Below are 21,745 nucleotides of genomic sequence, written 5' to 3' on the forward strand. Positions count from 1 at the left end.
GCGAGATAGTCCCTTCTAGGCAGTATCGATCTCCATCGAAAATTTGTCGAAAAAAGTCCCATTTTCTCCATATCTGCATCGGAAAAGCCACGAACGATACAAGGACATTCAAATACAGACTCTATTTCTCATAATTATGCACAAAACAGGGACCTTTACAAACCAATTTGTAAAAGAATAAGTCATCAAACTAAGTATCCTATCCAGAAACATCCATTAACAAAATCACATTCATCACAAGGCTATTCATCAGATGAATCATGGACAAAATGCAGAAAGAAAAAACCCACAACACTGTAAAATTTAATTAAAAGAAAAAAATAATTTGGGATCATAACCAATGGCTCTGATACCAATTGAAGGGTCCCATTGAAGGGCCCTTGAGCGGAAGCAGGATCGTCCAAAATCCCATTTTTATAGAGAGAGAAAGTTTATAGAAAAAATCAAACAGATTATGCATCTTAACAAATAAATACAACATGCTCAATAAAAAAAAAGGTTTTAGGGTTTCATGAAACCATACCTTTGACGACTTTCTTCATACAGGAAATCCCTCGATCTGAAAATCACGTACAGAAAGGAAGATGGCTAATTGGACACGACCTTTTGGAGTCTTCGGTATTCTCTGGTGAGAATCCAGGGGGAGTGGACTCTGATAAGTTTGGATTGAGGGAAGGAATGAGAGTTTTGGGATGAAGAGAATGCGGAGAATTCAGAGAATTTTTCTGTCAAAAAACACAACCTTCTCAGTATTTCTGTCTTTCACAGGTTGAAGAAGATCAAATTCCTGAAACCATAAAACCACCCACTTAGGGGAAAGAGTTACAATTCAAATTAAATTAATTTTAAAAAATAAAATTAATTTATTTAAATTATCATTTAATGTATATATAAATATGATAACTAACTTATCATATAATATATATATTAAACTATATGTTATATTAAATATTGTTGTAAATAATTAATTAAACTCTTTAATTAAATTATTCACCATCCGTTAATTGTTGGGCATTTTACTAAAGATCAACAGCTGCACTCTTCGTACTGTAGATATATTTCTATATCCATTGGATATAACCAATCAACAGTATGATGATCCTTCACAAATTGCTCGTAAGTACAACTAGGCCAAAATTATTGTTTTGCCCCTGTAGTTACATTTAACTTGTTAAGTATAATTAATCCCTCTAATGAACAATCGATCATAGTGTAACTATGACTAAACCCCTCTCAGGCCAGGAGAGGGGGTGGCGCCACATTGTTCAAGCCTCGAAATCAGCCCTTAAGGGAGCAATTTATCTACTTACCCCGACCTCAAGGAAGGAGCAAATTCCTTCTTGTGTAGCTATGTTCCCAACTCCCCAATTCGACGAATCCCCAAAATGGTACGCTTATTGAGTTGGCAATCTGGCTAGTCTCTCTCATATAAATCAAAGGACCATCCTCATAGGCAGGAATTCACAACTCACTTAGGATTCAGGTCATGTTACCTATGGTCATCCTTGTGAAATGTAAGTCTCTATTATGAACGACATTATACAATGAGACTAAACATTTTGTGGTCCAATGTTATACAAACTTCTTTGTGTAGAATATCCCCACTCACATATCTACATATGAATGAACAGGATCAGATCATTTGTAGCACTTTACAACAATTATAACACCTACAAAGCAAGTCATACTCGTAGTGTCACCAAGATAAAGTACCCAACCTTATCCATCTACTACAGACCATTTAGGTTATCACTTAAACATGATCTACTCGTATGTCTCTACATACATGTTTAAACTACAAGATAACCTTGAATGTTAGTTTATTGGTTTGTGGTTAATGCAACTAATTTTGAAATAAAACATCATATATTTTATTAAATAGATAATAAGTTTGTACAATATAATTCAAACTATAGAACCCTACAAGATTTAGGACATCAATCCCAACATCTATGACATTAAACAATGCAACCTTCCAGTCGCCAATAAGAAGTTCTAAGTGTATCATGCCTATCGCTTTTGGATACCTTGATTGTACCTTTGAGTTACCAACTTTATTTTTAACAATTCTTCGATGAGGATGCCCAATTGTTTCATAGTCGTCTAGGGCATTATATTGACGGTTGATCCATTGTCGTTGAGAATTTGACAAACTCTCTGTTCTCGAATATATCTCGAGATATACAAAGGTCTATTGTGAAGCTTTGATTCTAGCAATAGATCTTCATTTGAGAAACCTATGGACGTACAACACGAGGCATACACATGCACTATAGAGGTCAGTGCAATAGATTTGTTGAATTCTAGCAATGTGTCGATGAGAGTTGTCTGGGCTACTTGAGGGAGCGATAATAGGTCATCCACACTGAACAATGGTGAGTCTTTTAATTCTTCCCTCGTTTTTTTATAAACTTAGAGGAGTATCCTCTTCTCCTGTCATGTTGACAGCGTGACATGCAATAACCTCTGGCGTTTTCCTCGAATCGCGGCCATAAAAGTTCTCCGGAAGGAAATCTGCTAACGTCACCTGTCGCCTAGGTTGATAGAAGTCCTCATCTTCCTTTTCAATGAGCTTGGGCTTCCTATCTTTCTTTTTTTTTCTTCCTTTTTTGAGTCTTATCCTTCTTCTGTAACTCCGATAGGAGCGCGACTCTTTTTGGGAAGGACTCAGATTTCTCTTCTTTCAACGCGTTACGAGGACCCATCCTTCATCATCGTCACTATCAACGTATTCTTCTCTATTTTGTAAATCTGTCATTTGGATCTCTTGCTGAAATCATACAACCATAGGTTCGAGGGTTCCAAACTGGACTAAACTATCTTTTTCATCATAACATATAATCGATGTTGGAGTGTTCCGAGTTACTGCCACTAGACGTGATTTTTTTGAGCAACCTTGTCTAGATCTAGCTCAATCTTCCTCTCACGAGCCAACCTTAGGATCAACTCCTTTAGCACAAAACATTTTTCTATTGGGTGGCTAATCGCCTAGTGATACTTGTAGTAGTTAGGATCGTCTACCTTCCCTGCTTGTTCTGGTCATTTGCATTCTAGAAGCTAGACAAGTTGCCTTTCTAACAGCTGCTCAAGCATATCTGCAACATCAGAGTCAGGAAATGGATAAAATTTTTCCTTCCTTTCCTTCAAAGTTAGGCAACGTCGCTCGCCTCTATCATCTTTCTTCTCAATTTTCTTCTCTTTTCCTTTCGAAGAAAATTTCAACGAGGTCGTATTAATGACCATTGATTCCTTTACAGTGCCCTTCACAACTGTCGCCCTTTATCTCTTTCTTGTCTTTCTTCATTCAAGGATTAAGAAATCCTTCATTCCCCTATTCGTGATGCTCAACTCCATATCGTGGGCGCGAGTTACCAATTCTTTGAACGTATGGGGCTTTATTCCCTACAAAATGTAGAGAAGTCCCTATTACATACCTTGGGTGCACATTTCTACAACAGATAGTTCAGTGAGTCGGTCTTTATAGTCCAAACTCAAAGCTATCCATCACTTGATATAGTTGATAACTGGCTCCCCTTTTCTTGCTTGGAATTTATCAAATCCATCATGTTGACAGTGCGTTTGGTATTGTAGAAGTGGTTCAGGAATTCTCATTCAAGCTACTCCCAATTGTCGATCACTTCAGGCTCTAAGTCAATGTACCAGTCACCTTTGAGGGTTCTGACAAATTGCTTGATTAGCAGTTCTATTCTAGTTCTTGCATTCTCGTATGTTTCCACAAAGTGGGAATGTGTTGCTTTAGGTTGCCCTTTCCATCGAATTGTTGGAACTTTGGGGGTTGGTATCCATCAGGCATTCTCAAGATGTTAATACTCTAGGTGTATGGCTTGTAATACATAAAAGAAGTTTGAAACAGGGCTCCATACTAAGCCCTTATAGAGGTCATGATCATATCTTGCAGGTTGTTGGACTGACAGAGAGGCAATTGAAGTTGATTGTTGCAATTGATTTTCCTACAACGCGGTCTTTGACGTGGTCTTCCCTTTGTCGTTTTCCTTGACAGTAGGAATTTGGCTTGATTCAGCAGCTTCTCGAGACTACATCTGTTCTCTTAAGGCAACGATCTCGTGATCTCGCTCCTCAATAGCTTTCATCAGAAAATTTATCTTCCTTTCCATTTCTGCCATGACCGCCTCAACTATTACGTCCACCATCATGACAGAAATCACATCTGGGTGTGATCCTCTTTTTTGACTTGGAGGCAGAAGTAGAGTTGTCAAACAAGGGATTTTCCTTGATGACAATCCCGCCTTTAGGAGACGCTGTCATCTATCTTAAGATGTTGTATGCGATGACGGGACCTTACTTTTTCTCTTGGATTACTTCCTTTGAACGACTACAGGTGATAGGTCCCGTGTAGGAGTCGCTTGTAGCAATTGCCTTGAATGCAACTTTCTTTGGTGTCATTGATTTGTTTGGATGTTGAGAGAGAGATGAGAGGTAGAGATGTCCCCCCGGGCGTGCCAATTTGGTCACATGAGATTTCTGAAGAAACTTGTTTCGTGGAGTTGAACTTGAGTTGGTGTTGGTATTGATGTTGATTTGATGCGACGTGGTTCGATCTCTAGTACTTGATCCTCTGATTCTCTCTCAGTTAATTATGTACGCTTGACTTGAAGAAGTAGAGCATGTGATTTTCTTGAAGTTGAAGTCTTGGGAAAGTCCTTGTATCTTTAGGATACTTATGTCTTCAAGGAGTGTGGAATGTAGAATCCTCCCCTCCAAATTAAGGGAGCTCCTCTATTTAAAGAATTCTCTGGTGGGCTTCATGGGCTTGGACTTGGCTGATCCATGGGCCTAGCTCTTGGGCCCAATTAGTTGGACTTACTCATGGTTGATCCATGGGTCTGGCCTTTAGGCCCAATTAGTTGGTTTGAGCATGATTTGATATTTGGGTCCAATTCAACCTATTTTTGGGCTTAGTTGGACTTTAACTCAAATAATAATATCAATTTGGGTCAAATTAATTTTATCAGGTTCAACGATCATGATGAAAACACGTGGTGTCATCGGAATTTGTCTTCAACTTCAATTTGGAACACATGTCAATTCCTAATTGGTACACATGTCAATTCCTAATTGGTCCCAAATTTAATGATTTGGAATTTCGTCATTTATTTAGTAAATGACGTGGCAATTTGCTACTGGTCCAAGCCACAGTCATAAATAGCCTCCTCAAGTTTTCATATTTCAAAACTAGCATATGTTTTGAAAATTCGTTACTATAGTTTTTCTCGGTCCATCTTGTTTGAGATCAACCACCGAGATTTACATAAAATTTTAACTTTTTCTAACTTATTTTTGGCTCTGTTAGTGAAATCTTGAGCACTTAATACCGAGATTTTATCAATTTTCCTAAATATTATGTATTCTTTCTAAATTTTATATCAAATCTTATCTAATTTTTCAAATCTTTCTGCAGAAAACTAAATTTTTCTAAAAATGAGTCAGATTTGGGAGATATAAAGAATTTCGGTATATCTTGAGCAAAATTAACAGTGAAATTATATATATTTGGGATCTCTTGGTAAAATCTCGGGTAGATTAACATCGAGATTCTTTATTTTTTTTTCCCAAATCTTATTTTTTTTATTTACAAAATTTAAAAATCACAATATACTTAAGATCCATATGAAAAATCATAATTGGTAAATTCATTTGGAAATTTGGGAATTCATATGAAAACAAAAATTATGGGTAAAGGTTTGAAAAATTAGGTAAAAATTTGATATAAGATTTGGTAAAAATAATCGAATATAGAGAAAACGGTCCAAAATTATGAAAATAAAATCTTGTTGTTAAACTGTCCAAAATTTCATGGAAAAGACTCAAAACCATTGATAAGCTAGAAAAAATTATTTTTTTTTTAATTAAATTCGTAAATTAGTTTAACGAATTCCTAAAAAGGGTACTAATTTTGAAATATGAAGTTAATAGTGTTATATAACTGGAAAGAGAACTGAGCGCTAAAATCCTTCCCCGACTTAAGCGATAGATATCTGCATAGCGTCACCAAAATCTCCACCATTTTCGCGAACTCAGGTACTCCTACCCTTCTATCCGCCTCTCTTTTCTCTGTTCTTGTATAGTTCTTTCCATTTTCTATGTTGCGCATCTGGACTTTCTTGCCAATGTAATTTTCAGATTGGGTCGCAACCTGTTTGAAGAAATGCCTAACCGAATTACCCAATTAACTTGTTCATACTTTAAACTGACCTAGTTTCTCTGATGTTCTTGTAGAATGGGATTGTTTTCGACTTCATAAGCTGGTTAGTTTGAATAATCTGCAGAGCCTGCTTGTGTAGCTAGAAATTCCCTTATCCAATTTCTATGTGCAGTATTTAAGATGTCAGCCACATTCCCCACATCATCCGTCGTTTCATCTTCTCATTCCAACGAATTTATTAAGGTTTTCTACTTGAAATCAAAAGGGAATGTTTCTTTTGATTCGCACTGCCGAGTTCCATGGAAATTTATGAGAAATATTCAGCCAAGCTTGGGTGACTCATGTATTATGCTGAAATCTACTTCCATAAAGTGTGTGAAACCTACTTATCAATCCCTTTTTGAGGACAATTCCATAATTACTGATTGGGAGGATAAAGGAGACATCGAGGAGATGGGCTCACCTTGGGAAGGAGCAGTTATTTACAAGAGGAACTCATCAGTTTCTCATGTGGAGTATTGCACAACATTAGAGAGGCTTGGATTAGAGAAGCTTTCGACTGATGTCTCGAAATCTAGAGCATCAGCAATGGGTCTTCGCGTAAGGAAGGTTGTGAAAGATTATCCTTTTGGAACTCCTGTTCAAATCTCTGTTGATGTTACAAGGAAAGAAAAGAAGTTGAGGCTTGATGGGATAGTTAAGACTGTGATCACTCTCAATTGTTATAGGTATTCTGATTACAAATTAGCTCCCTTATCACATTTCTATTTTTTTTCTTTTCAATCAGCTAGAGCATACTATACACTGAAATGCTAATCAGTTTTGTTCTCTCAACAGGAATTTTAGTGAATAAGGAAGTTTCTTCTATTCTTGTTTTACATTTGTTTACTACTCGCTTGCTGAACCCTTCTTTCCATAGCTGATTGTTGGTTGGATGGTCAGGTCACTAAGCATTTTTTCTGTATATGCCAAAAACAAGATATATTATTATTCACATCTCTTTTCCTTGACAATTTGTGCTTTAAAAGAAAGACTACATTACAAAAAATATCCTTGAAATTTGTCATTTGTTTAAGACAAACCCTTATTCTTTCAATAGTTGCATTGCTTGACCTTTCCTAAACATTTCAAACCATCCTAAGAAGAGAAATCTTTTAAAATTTCATACAGAAGTTTGAGACCTAGGTCACTTCCACCTGTTTTAGGTCCCAACTTTTGTCCAAAATGTTATAAGATTTCTACTCCAATAGCAGTTTTGAAAGAAAAGATCAAGGTTAATATTGCAACTTTTGAACGAGTAGAGGTACTTTTGAAACAAAGGACAAGGTTTAGGGGTGTTTTTCTATAATTTAACTACAAAAATGGCAACTATACGACCTACTCGAGCTACTCAATGACTGCATTAGATTGCCTTCTAATCGATTTCAACAGTTGACTTGTCACTTACAAGCAAGCCTATCTCACATCAACTGGGTTGAAGTATTTGCTTTCTCAATTTTCCCCTCTTACACCTCCACATCAATCTACTTCTTTGCTTAGCATGTCCATGTAGTTTATCATGGGAAAAACGAATAAAAAACCACATCCGGTGAACATGATGACTGTATGCTCATAAATTTGTTCTGTACCATTTATGCTAATATCAATGAGGTTCGTAATATGCTAATCACTTTGTGTTGCAGGTGTTGTGAACTTGCTCCAGAATGCATTTTCTCAAATTTCTCCATCATACTAAGCGAAGAACCGATCGAAGAACCTGATGTCATAAATATGGGAATCATTAGCGGGCAGGATATGTTCAAGACATATGATGGGAATAGTGATGAAGATGATGAAGAGTTAGTTGATTTGGATGATCAACTCTATTTTCCTCTTATAGAGAAAGAAATAGATATATCAAAGAACATCAGAGACATCTTGCATCTGGAAATTACTATGAATGCGATATGTGATCCAGGATGCAAAGGTATGTGTCTGAATTGTGGTATAAATTTGAATACTGGAAGCTGTAACTGCAGTAAGCAGGCTGTAAAGAAGAATGATTTTGGTCCTCTAGGAAATTTGAAAAAGCAAATGCAGAAAAATTCTAAGATTTGAATGCAAGATCATGTGTTCTATTTGATCAAACCCTTTCTTTCTGAAAAGTCTCTTATCTTGGCTGAGCTCTTTTACCAACCATCTCTTTGTTATCTTATTCGTTTTGCATTTTTAACGTTGGTTAAGTTAGAGCACCTGCAAGATATGTCTATTATTACTCAACCCCCCAAATCTCCACTTTCTATTGGAGTATCTTAATTTTGATTGAATGCATGAATCCTGCACAATGGGAATGAGAGCCAAATTGAGACTTAAAGTATGACTGGAATTCTAGCATGGCTGCTTCTATTAACAACTTTTGTCCTTTAGAATAGGAAGGAATACTGTCATTACAGATTTACAGCTTGAGTTTTCATGGAGATTCACATATGATCCTTATTGCAGTACTATTTTGTTTCAGTGATGAGTACTAAGCCTGTTTACTTACCTTTGAAAATGTAGTTAGCAAGAAGAAATTATTGGTTTTGGAGTTCGGAAATGAGAAGATGGTTCTGGGTATTGGGAGACGACCAATTGAGCCAACAAATACAAAAACATTCAATTAATTTAGATAAGATTACGTACTTTCATATCATAACAAAAAGCTTTGTGGTAATCAATTATGCTATTTGCCACTAAGGATTAGAATATTTGGACAACTACACATACAAAAATTTCTAATGGATAATATGCCATATTAATAATGGGACATCAATAAATGAATAATTTAGTTAACACATAAAAATATAAAAATGGAAATACCAAGAAAAAAAAATGAAAATAGAAATGATGATCGTGAATGAGAGAGAGAAAAAGACACACTATATAATTTATATTATATAATATATAACAAAAAAAACTTGAACATGAAAAAAAAAAAGGGGGTGTGGTTTGTGAAAACAGAGATTGGAAAAAAAAATTATAAAATAATTATGAAATGCCTTGAGTAATAACCGAAATCGTAATTTTACGAAAGTTAACCTAACCGTCCACCAACATGGCAAGTAGCGTACTTCGATAATGAATTCGAGATGCACAAAAATATGGGCAATAAATCAAAATATCGTCAATATTTTCGATATATCTCGATTTTTTGATGGTTTTATATAAAAACAATGTTAACCCTTAATTTCTCTATTTGTATGTCCATTTTGACAATATTTCAATGACAATTCAGCGATTTTCTCATCCTTACTGATAAATGTTTATAAGTGTATATAAATATTTATCACTGATATGACGTTTTGCTATATTTATAAATTTGGTTTATTTTACTATATTTGAAAATAATCTAAATAATATGAATTTACATGCATGATGACCTAAAAACTAATATTTAGATGAAATGTGATGAGTTTTTCCAATTGATTTTTTTTTTCTAACCTTTTGTTGGTGTGACCAAATCTTATTATTTTTTTTACAATTTTTTTTTTCTCTTTTCTCTAGCTCCCACTCTCCTCCCTCTTGCTCCCTCACCCATCACACTCCAAAATGAATATTGAAAAATGTTTGCTGTTTCCTCTTTGTTTTGGTCAATTGTTAATAATTTGGGATCTTGACCTAGATATGTTATTGGCATTTCCATTAACATTTCTATAAAATAGAGACTTTAGCATTTCAGTATTTTAAATCTTGGTGTAGAATGCTTATGAAACACTATTTTGTGAAAGTTTTGAATTTTCTTCTAAATATGTAATTTTGTTCTTCTTTATCACATCTTCAACCCATATTATATTAGGTTAAAATTCAAAATAATTAAAGGAAAATTATTTTAAATGACAAAACTGTTAAAAATATTTACAATCAATAGCAAAATATCACAGTATATCCGTGATAGACCGCAATAGACTACTATTTGTGTCTATCTGTGTTATGATAGACATAGATAGTAGTTTATCATTGTCTATTGCGGTTTATCACAGATAGACGGTGATATTTTGCTATTATTCGTACATACGTTGGGTTCATTTTCCTATATTTGAGAACAACCCATAATTAAACATAATTTATTAATTAAATGCAACGACAAAGATATTAAAGTAATATTGTATTTTACATTTTATTAAGTGAAGAAATTAAAATAGAGATTTTGAAAATACAAAAACCAGACATAATTGAAAGTACATGTTAAATATCATCCAAAATTATCCTTCTAACGCTTGCCTGTGGTAAATATCATCCAAAATATCATCCATAATTGAAAGTACATGTTAAATATCCCCCAAGCCCCATTCATCGTTGGTATCATTGTAGTGTCTCAAATTAACATGTGCTATAAATTATAGAGTAACAAAAGAAGCTTTGTTAGTTTGGAATGAGGTCATCTTCAAGCCACAATAGTAATGTAATCTCAATCACATTTTTTAGCTGGGATGTTCGATTAGCTTGGTTCTCAAAAAATCGAACTTTCGGACAATGTTCAATTTTCTTGAAACAACACACAAAGTTCATGTCGGTCTCAGCTCAAAACCAATCCGAAGTCAAACTGATTAGGCTCTCTAGGATGGGGAAAATTTTCTTTCATTAGGAATTTCAAGTTCTTACATTCTTTGCCTTTTGGAACCAAAGAGGCTAAGCTAAGAACATCAATTACATATACAGAACAAAAGAACAAAAATGTTTCTCTGAAGCATTGTCATCAAGATTCAGCTGACCTGTTGAGAAAGGAGGACAAGCAGCCCTTGGGGACCGAGCAATATCTCGTTGAGGAAACTAACCAATCCAAACCACACGACAGGTGTTACGTCAACTCCGCCGAGAGGAGGTATCACCTTCCTTGTTGCAATTAGAAGTGGTTCAGTGGGGGCATAAGCTATAACATATGGAAACTTCCCCACAGGCAACTTAGGATACCAAGACATTACTATTCTCGCAATAAACAAAAATGAAAACGCCGAGAGAAACGGCCCCAGAAAGCCGATGGCAAGCTTTGCCATTCCTGGGTCGAGGTCGGCCAAGGCCACATTGTTCATGAAATCAGAGGCAGACATTGATGCATCTTGCAAGGCAAAGGGGATAGTCCTTGCAGCTTCATATGCAGCAGCTGGCTTTAATGGAGCAGTGGCATAGGCCAGTGACAGATGAAGCTTGGAAGTGGTGAAAGAATCCAACATAGATGAGCTACATTTGGTTGCTTGGAATCTGCAGTTTGGATTTCTTTGAGGATGGTACTTGAAACCTCTCTGTCCAAAGAAACAAAGTAATAAATCTAAACATTTGAGCATTCAATGCAATCGACAACATGGATTGGACAGAGACCAAATACTAAATCAAAAGCTTGTAATAATGTGTTTTGAACGACTTTTTAAGTGCTTAAAAAAGAGATTTTAAGCACTTGCAAAGTAATTTCAAATACACGTGATTCTGAAAACTTTTTACTTAAACAATGATACAACACTAACTAGAACTAATGAGTTCTGATTTAACACGAGGAGAATAGGCCAACGATACGGTGAAAAAGTTCGACAGAATGAGTGGAATACAGCTTAAAATAAAGGCCAACAACATGGGGAGAAGGGTCGCTTTTTATGACTTGATGGGGTGTGTGCGATCTTATGAGCTTTGGTGGGGTGAGTGGACTTCTAGGATTTTTAGAGAAGAGGAAATTGACCCTAGTAAGGTTTGGTATCTTGTTTGCTTTCATGTTTTTTTGTGGGCTTCAATTTTGAAAATCTTTTGTAACTAATCTATAGGCGTTATTTTGCATATCTGGAGTCTCTTTCTACAAAGGGAGTCCTTTTTGTGACTTGTTTCCAATAAAAAACATTCTATGTTTAAAAAAGTAGTTTTAAGTGCAAAAAAAAGTGTTTTTTTATAAAAATTTTAAGGACTTGGAAAGGCAAAACAAGACCTAAATCTTTTTCATCCATCCACCATTGTTTTATTTAGCTAGCTCATTCGTTATGCTGGAATCGTATAGTAATGGTCTTAATCACAAGAAGTAAGAACATAATTTGAATTTGCTAAACTATAAAATATACCCTTGAATTTTGCCGTTTGTTCTAAATATACCTTTCTTTCAAATGTTGCAATATTAACCTTAACCTTTAATAAATATTTCAAACTATCGTTGGAGCAGAAATTCAAAAGAAGTTTGGATGCAAATTAGGACCTATAACATGTGTGACAATGAACTGAAACGGTGTGATTCAAGTCCAGTATACTCCTACAACGTTCCAGGTCTCAATCATCGTTCAACATTGTAAGAAAAATTTTAAGAGATGCTTGTCCAACTGAACAAATCAGAACCCTCCATTCAAAAACCACAAACAGAGAGTAGTAAAGGAAAAAGAAATGAACAGAAACAACAAAATCGAGAGCAGAGGAGACAGTGTAGGAGGTGAATACATACAGAGAAGCTTGAATTTCCATAGTTGGGAATCAAAGGGGACGATCCTATACTTAAATCACAAGGATTAAGTAAAAACTAAAAAAAAACCCCATTTCAACGGGAAATGGAATCGTAATAAAACAAGGAGAAAGAAAGAAGAACCTATTACTCGAATGCAGCTGAGAGAGGAGCAGGCGGCGGCGGTGTCGGCGGCCATGGCTTTCGCAGAGGAGCTCCGGTGGAGGAAGAAGGAGAAGGTTATCCCTTTATCATCAATGGGCCAAATTGGGTTTGGGAAGGAGATTTGAAAATGAAAATGAAACTCGGACACCCATTAAAATGGAGGATTCATGATTCGATTGTCACGGTTGTCGTTGGCCGGTTCAACCCGGTTTAATTGATGCCGGCCTAATCTCTCTCTTTTTTTTTCTTTTTTTAATTATTTTTATTATTTTCATTATTATTATTATTATTATTATTATTATTATTATTATTATCAAATTCAACAAGTTCATGAGTTTTGTTTAATTTGTTGGATTAATTTTTGAGATAGGAGAAGTATTTGAGATGCAATTAAAAATTTAATAACTTGAATGAGAGAAATTCTAATACTCTACTTTCTTTTTATCTTAAATGGTATTTTCATTACTTATATCTTGTGATATTGTTTCGTAGTTTCTTTTGCTACTTTGTCTAAAGAAAAAGATTACGTGACAAAAGTAAAGGTTCGAATGAAATTTAGGAATAAAATAGTTTAAGATAGATTTTTATTGTATTACTTTCTGGCTATTTTTATTATTGAGCTTTTAGGATAATATATGTTTTCATATAAATTAAAAGTGAGGAAAATATGAAATGAAGAATTATTTATATTTAAGATAAATGATAACAATTTTACGTAGACATATATATCTATTCGATAAATCTTTGAGAAGGGGAAGAATTTATTAAATGTAGGTTGACCAAATAATATTTAGGATCTTTTGTTACCTCAAAATGTAGTTCGTGGTTGAGTCATTTCACATGTTTGGAGTAGAAAACTTGACCTAAATAAGAGCAAGAACTCTCAAGTTGCTAGCAATAACAACAAACCAAATATAATGAACAATTATTTGAAGAGATGTAAGTTCAAGCAAGACTTTCTTTGAGAGAGATTTGTGGAGATATATGACCATAACTCAAGATCGATTAGATAGAAAAATAAACTTTAGTAAATAAATGAGAACGATACCTATTCAAGTATCATAATCAATAATCTTTCAAAAGTTCAAATGTCTCACTCTGTATTAAAAATTTGGTTAAATTATAAAAACGTCCCGAACTTTACACTTTATGCTAACAATGCCTTTGAAGTTTCAAAAGTTTCAAAAATACCTCTAAATTTTCAAAAAGAGTTAAAAAAAAAAAACTATCATTGCTGTTAGTTTTGGATGGAAACCGTTAAATTAAGTTTCCTGAACTTTCAAAAGGTTTAAAAAATACTCTTAATTTAGTAAAAATTCAAAAATACCTATACCATTAGTATTTGAATAAAAACCGTTAATTCCTCGTGACAATAATGACTTTAAAAATTAAAAACAAAAAACAAAAAATAAAAAATAAAAATAAAAAGTTCGAAAAGAAATTTTTTTAAAATAAATTATATAGACATCCTCAATTTTTTTTTTCATATAGGTACTCTCATATTTCTCTTAATTTTCTAATTCCTAGCCTACACGAATTTTCTCAATAACCAAAATAAAAACTAAAATTTTAGGTTAAAATATAAAGTACCACAAAATTTCACAAAATTCCAAAATTAAAATCTCCTCTTGAAACATACCAAAATAGCAAAGAGTCAAATAAAAAAAAGTATTTGACTATTTATCGTATATATAGATACTCTCATTTTTCTTAAATTTTCAATTCTTAGCTTATACCAATTTTCTCAATAACCAAAACATACCAAAACGTTGTGATGTTGAAGGCCCCCTCACGAAGTGTCTTGGAGAGAAAATTAGAAGGATGTCTCTTCATGTGCGCGTATCAAATGGAGAACGTTGCGGCACTACAGGGGGGCAACACTACAACACTTACTTAGCCGACTATCTCTGTGAATGGTACGAGGCACAGGTGTTGTAGCGCTTGCGTAACGTCGTGCCTCCCCTTGCTTGATTTCACCGTTTTGTCTATCTCGTTACTTGTTAATTGCTCTATTTAAGCCCGAATTACATCCAAAACATCCCGACAAGCTTCTTTTGCAAGATAGTCTATCTAGGAACTAAAATAAATATTAAATTCCTAAGAACCAACACAATTTAGGCTGATGGTTTTTTTATTTAACTATTTATCATTTTGGTATGTTTCAAGAGGAGATTTTGATTTTGGAATTTTGTGAAATTTTGTGAAATTTTGTGGTACTTTAGGTTTTAGATTAAAATTTTGGTTTTTATTTTAGTTGTTGAGAAAATTGGTGTAAGCTAAGAATTGAAAAATTAAGAGAAATATGAGACTACCTATATGAACAAAATGAGGGTATCTATATAATTTATTTTAAAATTGATTCTTTTTCGAACATAAGAAAACTTTAAACAAATTGATCATTAGAAGTATTTTTTTATTTTTAAAAAAAATTTTAAAGTCATTTTTGTCATGGGGAATTAACAATTTTTTTTGTTCAAATACTAATGGTGGAGGTATTTTTGAACTTTTATTAAGTTAAGGGTATTTTTGAAACGTTTTGAAAGTACAAGGGTATTTTTGAAACTTTTTGAAAGTACAAGGGTATTTTGAAACAAAACTTTAACGGTTTTAATTCAAAACTAACGACAATGATATTTTGTAAACTCTTTTTTGAAAGTTTAAGAGTATTTTTGAAACTTTAGGTGCATTTTTTCCCAAAGTGTAAAGTTTATGGACATTTTTTTATAATTTAACCTAAAAAAAAAATTCTTCTAAAGTCTCATTTGATTAAGCATTTGCTATTTAAAAAGTGTGCCTGTTTACAAAAATAAGTCGTTGAAAATTACTTTTTTTTTTTTTTTTTTTTTTTTTTTTAACATTTGGATTGGTTTCTAAAACATTCCAAAAAAGTTAATAACAAACCAAGAAATCAATGGATAAAAGTAGTATTTATAACTTTTAATTTAGAGTATTTCTCATTTTCTAAATACCCTTTTAAAAAGTCTTCAAATGTACTAGAAACCTTGCTTTGTAAATGGGCATGATCACTTTACAAGCAACGAACTTGATACACTTTTGAGAACCTTCAAAGTTTATTTTTTTAAAAGATCTCCAATTTAAGCTCCCAGGGGACATCAACTACCTCCTCACTTCTCCTTGCCTAACGGCCAACCGATCATATCAATGTCATCCGACCAAGAAAAATCAAGCTTTCACCCCAAGATACCAGCAACCAACAAGAAGCACATCATAACGCGTATCATCGAAAACGACGGCGTACCGCGGATGGCTGCGTGGGGTGGAGCCTTCGCTTTCGCTTGTTCACTCGTATTAGCTTCTACATTCAAGAGGAGCAAGAAGATCATATCCCCGAAAAGGCCGAGTCAAGACGGTGATTCGGATCTTGATGTCGGTGATGACGATAAAGCTCGACGAATGGAAGGACTGCAACTTCTTCTTCAGTCTTCATCAACTGATATCATCAATCGTTCATGGTTAGAACTACAAGCTCCATATTTCCTTTGTTGTGTGAAATGTGTGTACATTTCTTCCCTTTAACTCAAACTTTTTAGAATGTTGGAAGAGTTAGATAATTAACATCCTACTTATATTTTATTTAGTTATTTAATATATTTTGGGGAAATTTTGATTTATATACTTTATACTTTGTGGGTTAAATCAATTAAAGCCCATCTAAATTAATAATTGTATGTGATACTTCATAAATGTTTTCACTTTATTTCATTGAAAATAAACTACATAAAAAAATATTTAATTTTCTTCGCCCAAAATCCAACCAAAGTAAAAAAGAAAAAAAAAATGATGTAATTCTATGAAAAGACTACTCTTATGCTTAATATTCACTTATTTCTAGTATTAATTCCATCTTAGAGAAGTTTTAAACATGTGTGAGAATTATACATGCATAAAGAAATACTAATAGAGGATCATCCAAATTGATTTTATTTATGGTAGTTTATGGTTTAATTGATATATAACTTTTTTTAGTATAACTTGGGATGAGAGGATTTGAATCACGAATCTCTTGATATTCAACACATATAGATGTCAATTAAGAATTAAGCTCTGGTTGGCAATTGACATATAACTATTAGTTTGGTATTTTGATTTTTTTCGTATAATAAAGTTGGGAAGATCCAAACCGCAGATCTCTTGATATCTTAATTGATTTTTTTTTTTTTGACAATATTAATTGATTCAACTTTAGGGCCTTAATTAAATAGATTTTTATTTCTCATATTTTTTTAGTTCAACAGTTTGGAGGGAGTGGTTTAAACTTTACTTTTTTCTAGCTAGCAAATTCTATTAGTTCATAACTTTATAAGTAACTATCCGTTAGAGCATATAATAATTTGGTGGGTAACTAAACTTTTACTATGATGGTTGAATCTCATGTTACCTTATAATTGTCGAACTATATAAACAATATCTATATTGTAATAATAATCATTCATTTTTATTGTTACTTATGTATGATATTATTTTGTAGCCACACAACGTCGAATATGTCAGTGAAATATACTTCAATAGAAGACTCGAAAGAAGAAAATCGACCTCTAATGACGGAACACATCTTAGAAAAGAAAAAGGAAGAAAATATTGTAGTTGTTATTTATGAAGAAGGAGAGTACCCAAATTCAGAAGAATTTATAGAAAACGAAATCCAAAAATATGAAGAAAGCTCAAAAGTTACAAAAAGTTTTCCATCTGCAGAATTTGATGATACTTGGCTCGAAGAGTGGACGTATAGACCATCAACATCATCTTCTTCGTCTTCGTCCTCGTCATCGTCAGAGGAAACTTCATTTAGTATTGGAGTTTTTTCACAAGAGATCGATGGAGATGACAAAAGTATGGATATCGTTATATATATTGATGACGACAATGAGAATGGTGAAGACGAACAATTTCAGAGGGTTTGATATATTGAAGAATCTTGATTCAAATTTGTGTTCATATGTAAAAGATACTATTTTGATCTCGTTTTTATATTGGTTTGTTTTAGTTCATTTTAGTTTTTATATTTTGAAAATATTCAAATTTAAATAATTTAGTCCCTATAATATTTTCAATGAATCTTAATAACCGTGATCCTACCAGTAGGAAAAGATTGATGAAATAAATACCAAAAGTTTACTTTTATTTTTGGTACAACAATGGATACAGAAATTCGAACCGCAAACCTCTTGAAGGTCACTAATACATCCATATGGTTTAACTTAGGAGATGTTTGACTCACTAACATGAGTTGATTTGAGTTGGTATTATATAATACCAACTCAATGTTCCCCACCAACTCTAAATGTTGGTGGAGTTGAGTTGGTATATTTTACCAACTCACTCCAACTCTTCCTTCTTCCAATATTTTCAATGGTTCCATCCATCAGCCACTATCGATGACTATTACTATCACGCCCCGAGAACTAACTCCGGACTTCGACAATCACCTCGGATGATAACTCCAACGACCAACTTTAGACTCCGATAACTACATCTGATGACAACTTCGTGCTAGGATTTATGTCCTAAATCTTACAGTCTGTGTAAATTTGAAAACAAATTATTAATAAATAAATAAAGTGTTTATTTAATTAATAAAGTATTCTTACTTTATTTTGCATTATTCAAAATTTCATAAACTAAGATCCAAAGTTATTCATTGTAACTTAAACAGTCTGTAGTTGACATACAATTAGATCGACTTCAAGGAATAACCTGAAAGGTCTATAGTATATGGATAAGGTTGGGTACCTTATCCTGGTAACACCACAGATACGACTCACTTTGTAAATGTTATAACAGTTGTAAGTGCTACAGACGATTTGATTCAAATCACTCATGTGATGACATGCAAGTGGAGTATCCTATACAATGAATCTATATAAGATTGACCCACGAAATATAATCTCTATTTGTAGCACCGTTAATCGAATAGATTTATATTTCAAATGATAACCATATAACTCGATCTTAATTCTGAGTCAGTTATGAACTCCTATTCTTTGATTTGTATGGGTGAGAGTGACCTTAGCCGACTAAATATGCCTACCATTTTGAGAATGATATCGAGTGAGGAGTTGAGAACGTAGATTCACGAGATGAAATTCACTCTTTTCCGACTTTAGGGAAAGTAGACATATTGCTCCCTTAAGTGCTAACTCCAAGGCTTATATTAAAACTATATGTTATTAAAACTTTGTGTCTATTTGATATGAATAAGATTTATATTAAAACTATATGTTATGTGAGAAATGTTAGAATATGGTTGAAAATAATTCAATTAAATATTGGATATTTAATTAACTGGTTGTAATTTAATTTAATTTAATTAATAATTTAATTCATTTTCACCCCCGGTATGGTGTACATAGGTTGGGTTGTAATAGATATCATATAGATATGTAAGAATTGAGTTTTTTTTTTTTTTGAGATTTTAGTTATTAAATATATGTTGTGCATAAATTTAAGTATTTTAAATTAAGAAGAAAACAAATAATACCCCGATAACCCATCCAACCCAACCTATGTACACCATACCGGCAACACCTCTGACAACAAATTTCGATGACCAACTCCGACAACCACGTTCGTAAGCTTCAATAACCACCTTCGACTACAAACTCTGACGAAGGTCCTTCGATGACCATCTTCGAGCAAGCAACTCCGATGACCAACTAGGAGCTTCGACAACCACTTCCAACGATAAACTTTGACAACAAACTTTAATACCACCTTCATGTACCCAACTTCAGGCTTTAATGACCACCTCCAGCTACAAACTTTGGCGAAAATCATCTTCGATAATCAACTTCGGCGATCACCTTACCGCGACAAACTCCAGGCTACAAAAACTGCCTCTAATGACCAACTCCAATACCCCCTTCATGCAACCAACTTTAGGCTCCGACAACCACCTCTGACTATAAACTCCAGCGAAAATCATCTTCAATAATCAACTTCGACAACCACTTCTAACAATTATAAGACTGATGACTGTTAAAATTTTGCTATAGAATTTTTGATTATATAAATAATAGTATTTCTACATTAAGTGCAATATTTATATGTAAAAATTTATAAAAGATGTTTTTATTTAATTAAATTCATATATCAAATGAATGTTTAGAATATTTTAACGAAAAGTATGTATGTAATTGAAAAGTATGTAATATATAACAAATCATAGAATAAAATTTTTCCCTAAATTTCTAGAAAAAATTAGTAAAAAATGAAGATTTCTTTTCTGATGATCCTCCAAATTCGGAGGAATTGAATGTGAAATTGTTGAAGAAATGTGATAACAATTCATTGGTTGCTAAGATCATAAGAGAGATTCAATTAAAAAAAATCATGACAGAGTAAAATATACTGAGCAACAATAGAAGAAGAAGAAAAAGAAGATGAGAATGAAATTCATGAAAAAAAATTAGGTACCAAAAGTTTTGATTTCGCTTTGGTTTGTCATTTTATTTAATCATATTTCTACAAGAAATGTGATGGATTAATTTGTTTATTACCCAAAAAAGAAAGAAAGAAAGAAAGAAAAACTTTAAAAATTAAAAGAAAAAATTGCAATCTATATTTTATTCAAACAAAGATGGGTATAATTATTGAACAAAAAAGTTTTGAAACAAAAACAACAATCAGAAAAGCAGATTATTTAGAGTTCAAAAACTGCACCAGATATTCTGACATATGAACTCAACTCTGCATCCCAAGCACAGACATATGAACTCAAACTCAGATCAAATAACTCTATACCCCAAACACAAATATATGAACTTCATAGATATATAAACTCTATAGATATATGAACTCTCCAGACATTCTATTTCAACTCAGCGCTCCTAACAGCCCTTTAAAATTTTGGTTTATGTTTGTTTGCTAAGATAATTGGTATATGAATTGGATAAATGAGAGAAAAATGAGGGTATCCATACGAAAAAATGTGTTAGTACATTTATAAGTTGTTTTAAAATTAGTTTTTCTTTTCCAACCCAACATATCTGTAAAGAAATTACTATACTAACAGTAGTAGAAGTATTTTAAAACTTTTTTTATAAGGTTAAGAGTATTACTATGAAACTTTTGGAGAGTTCAGTGATATTTTTATGAAACAAGTTACTAATGCTTTCTGTCCATATACTAATTAACGATAAGGGTAATTTTGAACATTTTTTAAAGTTTAGAGGTATTATATTATTATTGAAACATTTGAAAATTCAAGGTTATTTTTGAAATAAAGTACTAATAGTTTTCATCCAAAACTAATTGTTAGAGTATTTTCAGACTTTTTTCTTTAAAGTTTAATGGCAATATTAAACATTTTTGTAAGTTCAGAGGCATTTTCAATAATTTGGCATTGTTATTATTATTTTAAAAACAATAAAAAAAAATTTGAAAAGTCAAGTATAAAACAAATAAGGGTAATTGCAATGGATTAACACTTAAAGGGTCAATAATTAAGTGTGTAGCAACATCTTAAGTAACTGCAAATATAACAAAATCAACCAGCGATAGACTCTACTGCTGATAGACTCCTATTAGGGATATAGTCCATCACTGGTAGACTTTGAAAGCTAGATTTAAAATTTTATATATTTGCAAATTCTTTTGTGCCATTGTGCTATATCTTCTAATACTTTAGATCTTATGGCTATATTTGAGATTGAACCCAAATAAATAAAACCAAAACCCTGTATATTTCTTTAAAAGGAAAACCAATATCACATTACCTTTTGGGATTCTTAGTTCTTATAAATATAATTTAATCAATTGTAAATTAATATCAATGGGGCACCATATGTAAGAAAGCTTGGCATTCAATAATAAGTTGTTTGAAAGATCCAATATGAGGAGAGAAAAAAATCACATTGTGTTCATCATCTGAAACAGAGAACACAATGTGTTGAATCTAATTCATAAAAAATCCCCCATGCATAAATCACCCTTGACCACACACATATTAACGT

At 32.9% G+C, this 21,745-nt stretch overlaps 3 protein-coding genes across 4 annotated transcripts; 2 read left to right on the plus strand and 1 right to left on the minus strand.

The window, feature by feature from the left end:
- Window positions 1–5,931: 5,931 nt before the first annotated feature.
- On the plus strand, window positions 5,932–8,287 carry LOC120085192 (large ribosomal RNA subunit accumulation protein YCED homolog 1, chloroplastic-like). Its single transcript, XM_039041080.1, has 3 exons — window positions 5,932–6,060; window positions 6,259–6,912; window positions 7,867–8,287. The coding sequence occupies exons 2-3, from the start codon at window positions 6,365–6,367 to the stop codon at window positions 8,279–8,281; spliced, it is 963 nt and encodes a 320-aa protein (XP_038897008.1). The 5' UTR covers window positions 5,932–6,060; window positions 6,259–6,364; the 3' UTR covers window positions 8,282–8,287.
- Window positions 8,288–10,764: 2,477 nt separating this feature from the next.
- LOC120084469 (protein COFACTOR ASSEMBLY OF COMPLEX C SUBUNIT B CCB3, chloroplastic) lies at window positions 10,765–12,903 on the minus strand. 2 transcript variants are annotated; one of them, XM_039040254.1, is made up of 3 exons: window positions 12,753–12,890; window positions 12,612–12,655; window positions 10,765–11,442 (listed from the first exon to the last, which is right to left on the minus strand). In XM_039040254.1, the coding sequence occupies exons 1-3, from the start codon at window positions 12,805–12,807 to the stop codon at window positions 10,906–10,908; spliced, it is 636 nt and encodes a 211-aa protein (XP_038896182.1). In that variant the 5' UTR covers window positions 12,808–12,890; the 3' UTR covers window positions 10,765–10,905. The 2 variants fall into 2 exon arrangements, with proteins under 2 accessions (XP_038896182.1, XP_038896183.1); XM_039040255.1 differs by lacking the exon at window positions 12,612–12,655 and having other exon boundaries at window positions 12,760–12,903.
- A 2,982-nt stretch (window positions 12,904–15,885) lies between these two features.
- On the plus strand, window positions 15,886–17,938 carry LOC120086891 (uncharacterized G-patch domain protein DDB_G0278987-like). The gene is made up of 2 exons (XM_039043706.1): window positions 15,886–16,246; window positions 17,263–17,938. The coding sequence occupies exons 1-2, from the start codon at window positions 15,936–15,938 to the stop codon at window positions 17,693–17,695; spliced, it is 744 nt and encodes a 247-aa protein (XP_038899634.1). The 5' UTR covers window positions 15,886–15,935; the 3' UTR covers window positions 17,696–17,938.
- The last annotated feature ends 3,807 nt before the right edge of the window (window positions 17,939–21,745 follow it).

The sequence above is a fragment of the Benincasa hispida genome, chromosome 9, assembly GCF_009727055.1.
Source record: "Benincasa hispida cultivar B227 chromosome 9, ASM972705v1, whole genome shotgun sequence".
In the NCBI taxonomy this organism is placed as follows: domain Eukaryota; kingdom Viridiplantae; phylum Streptophyta; class Magnoliopsida; order Cucurbitales; family Cucurbitaceae; genus Benincasa; species Benincasa hispida.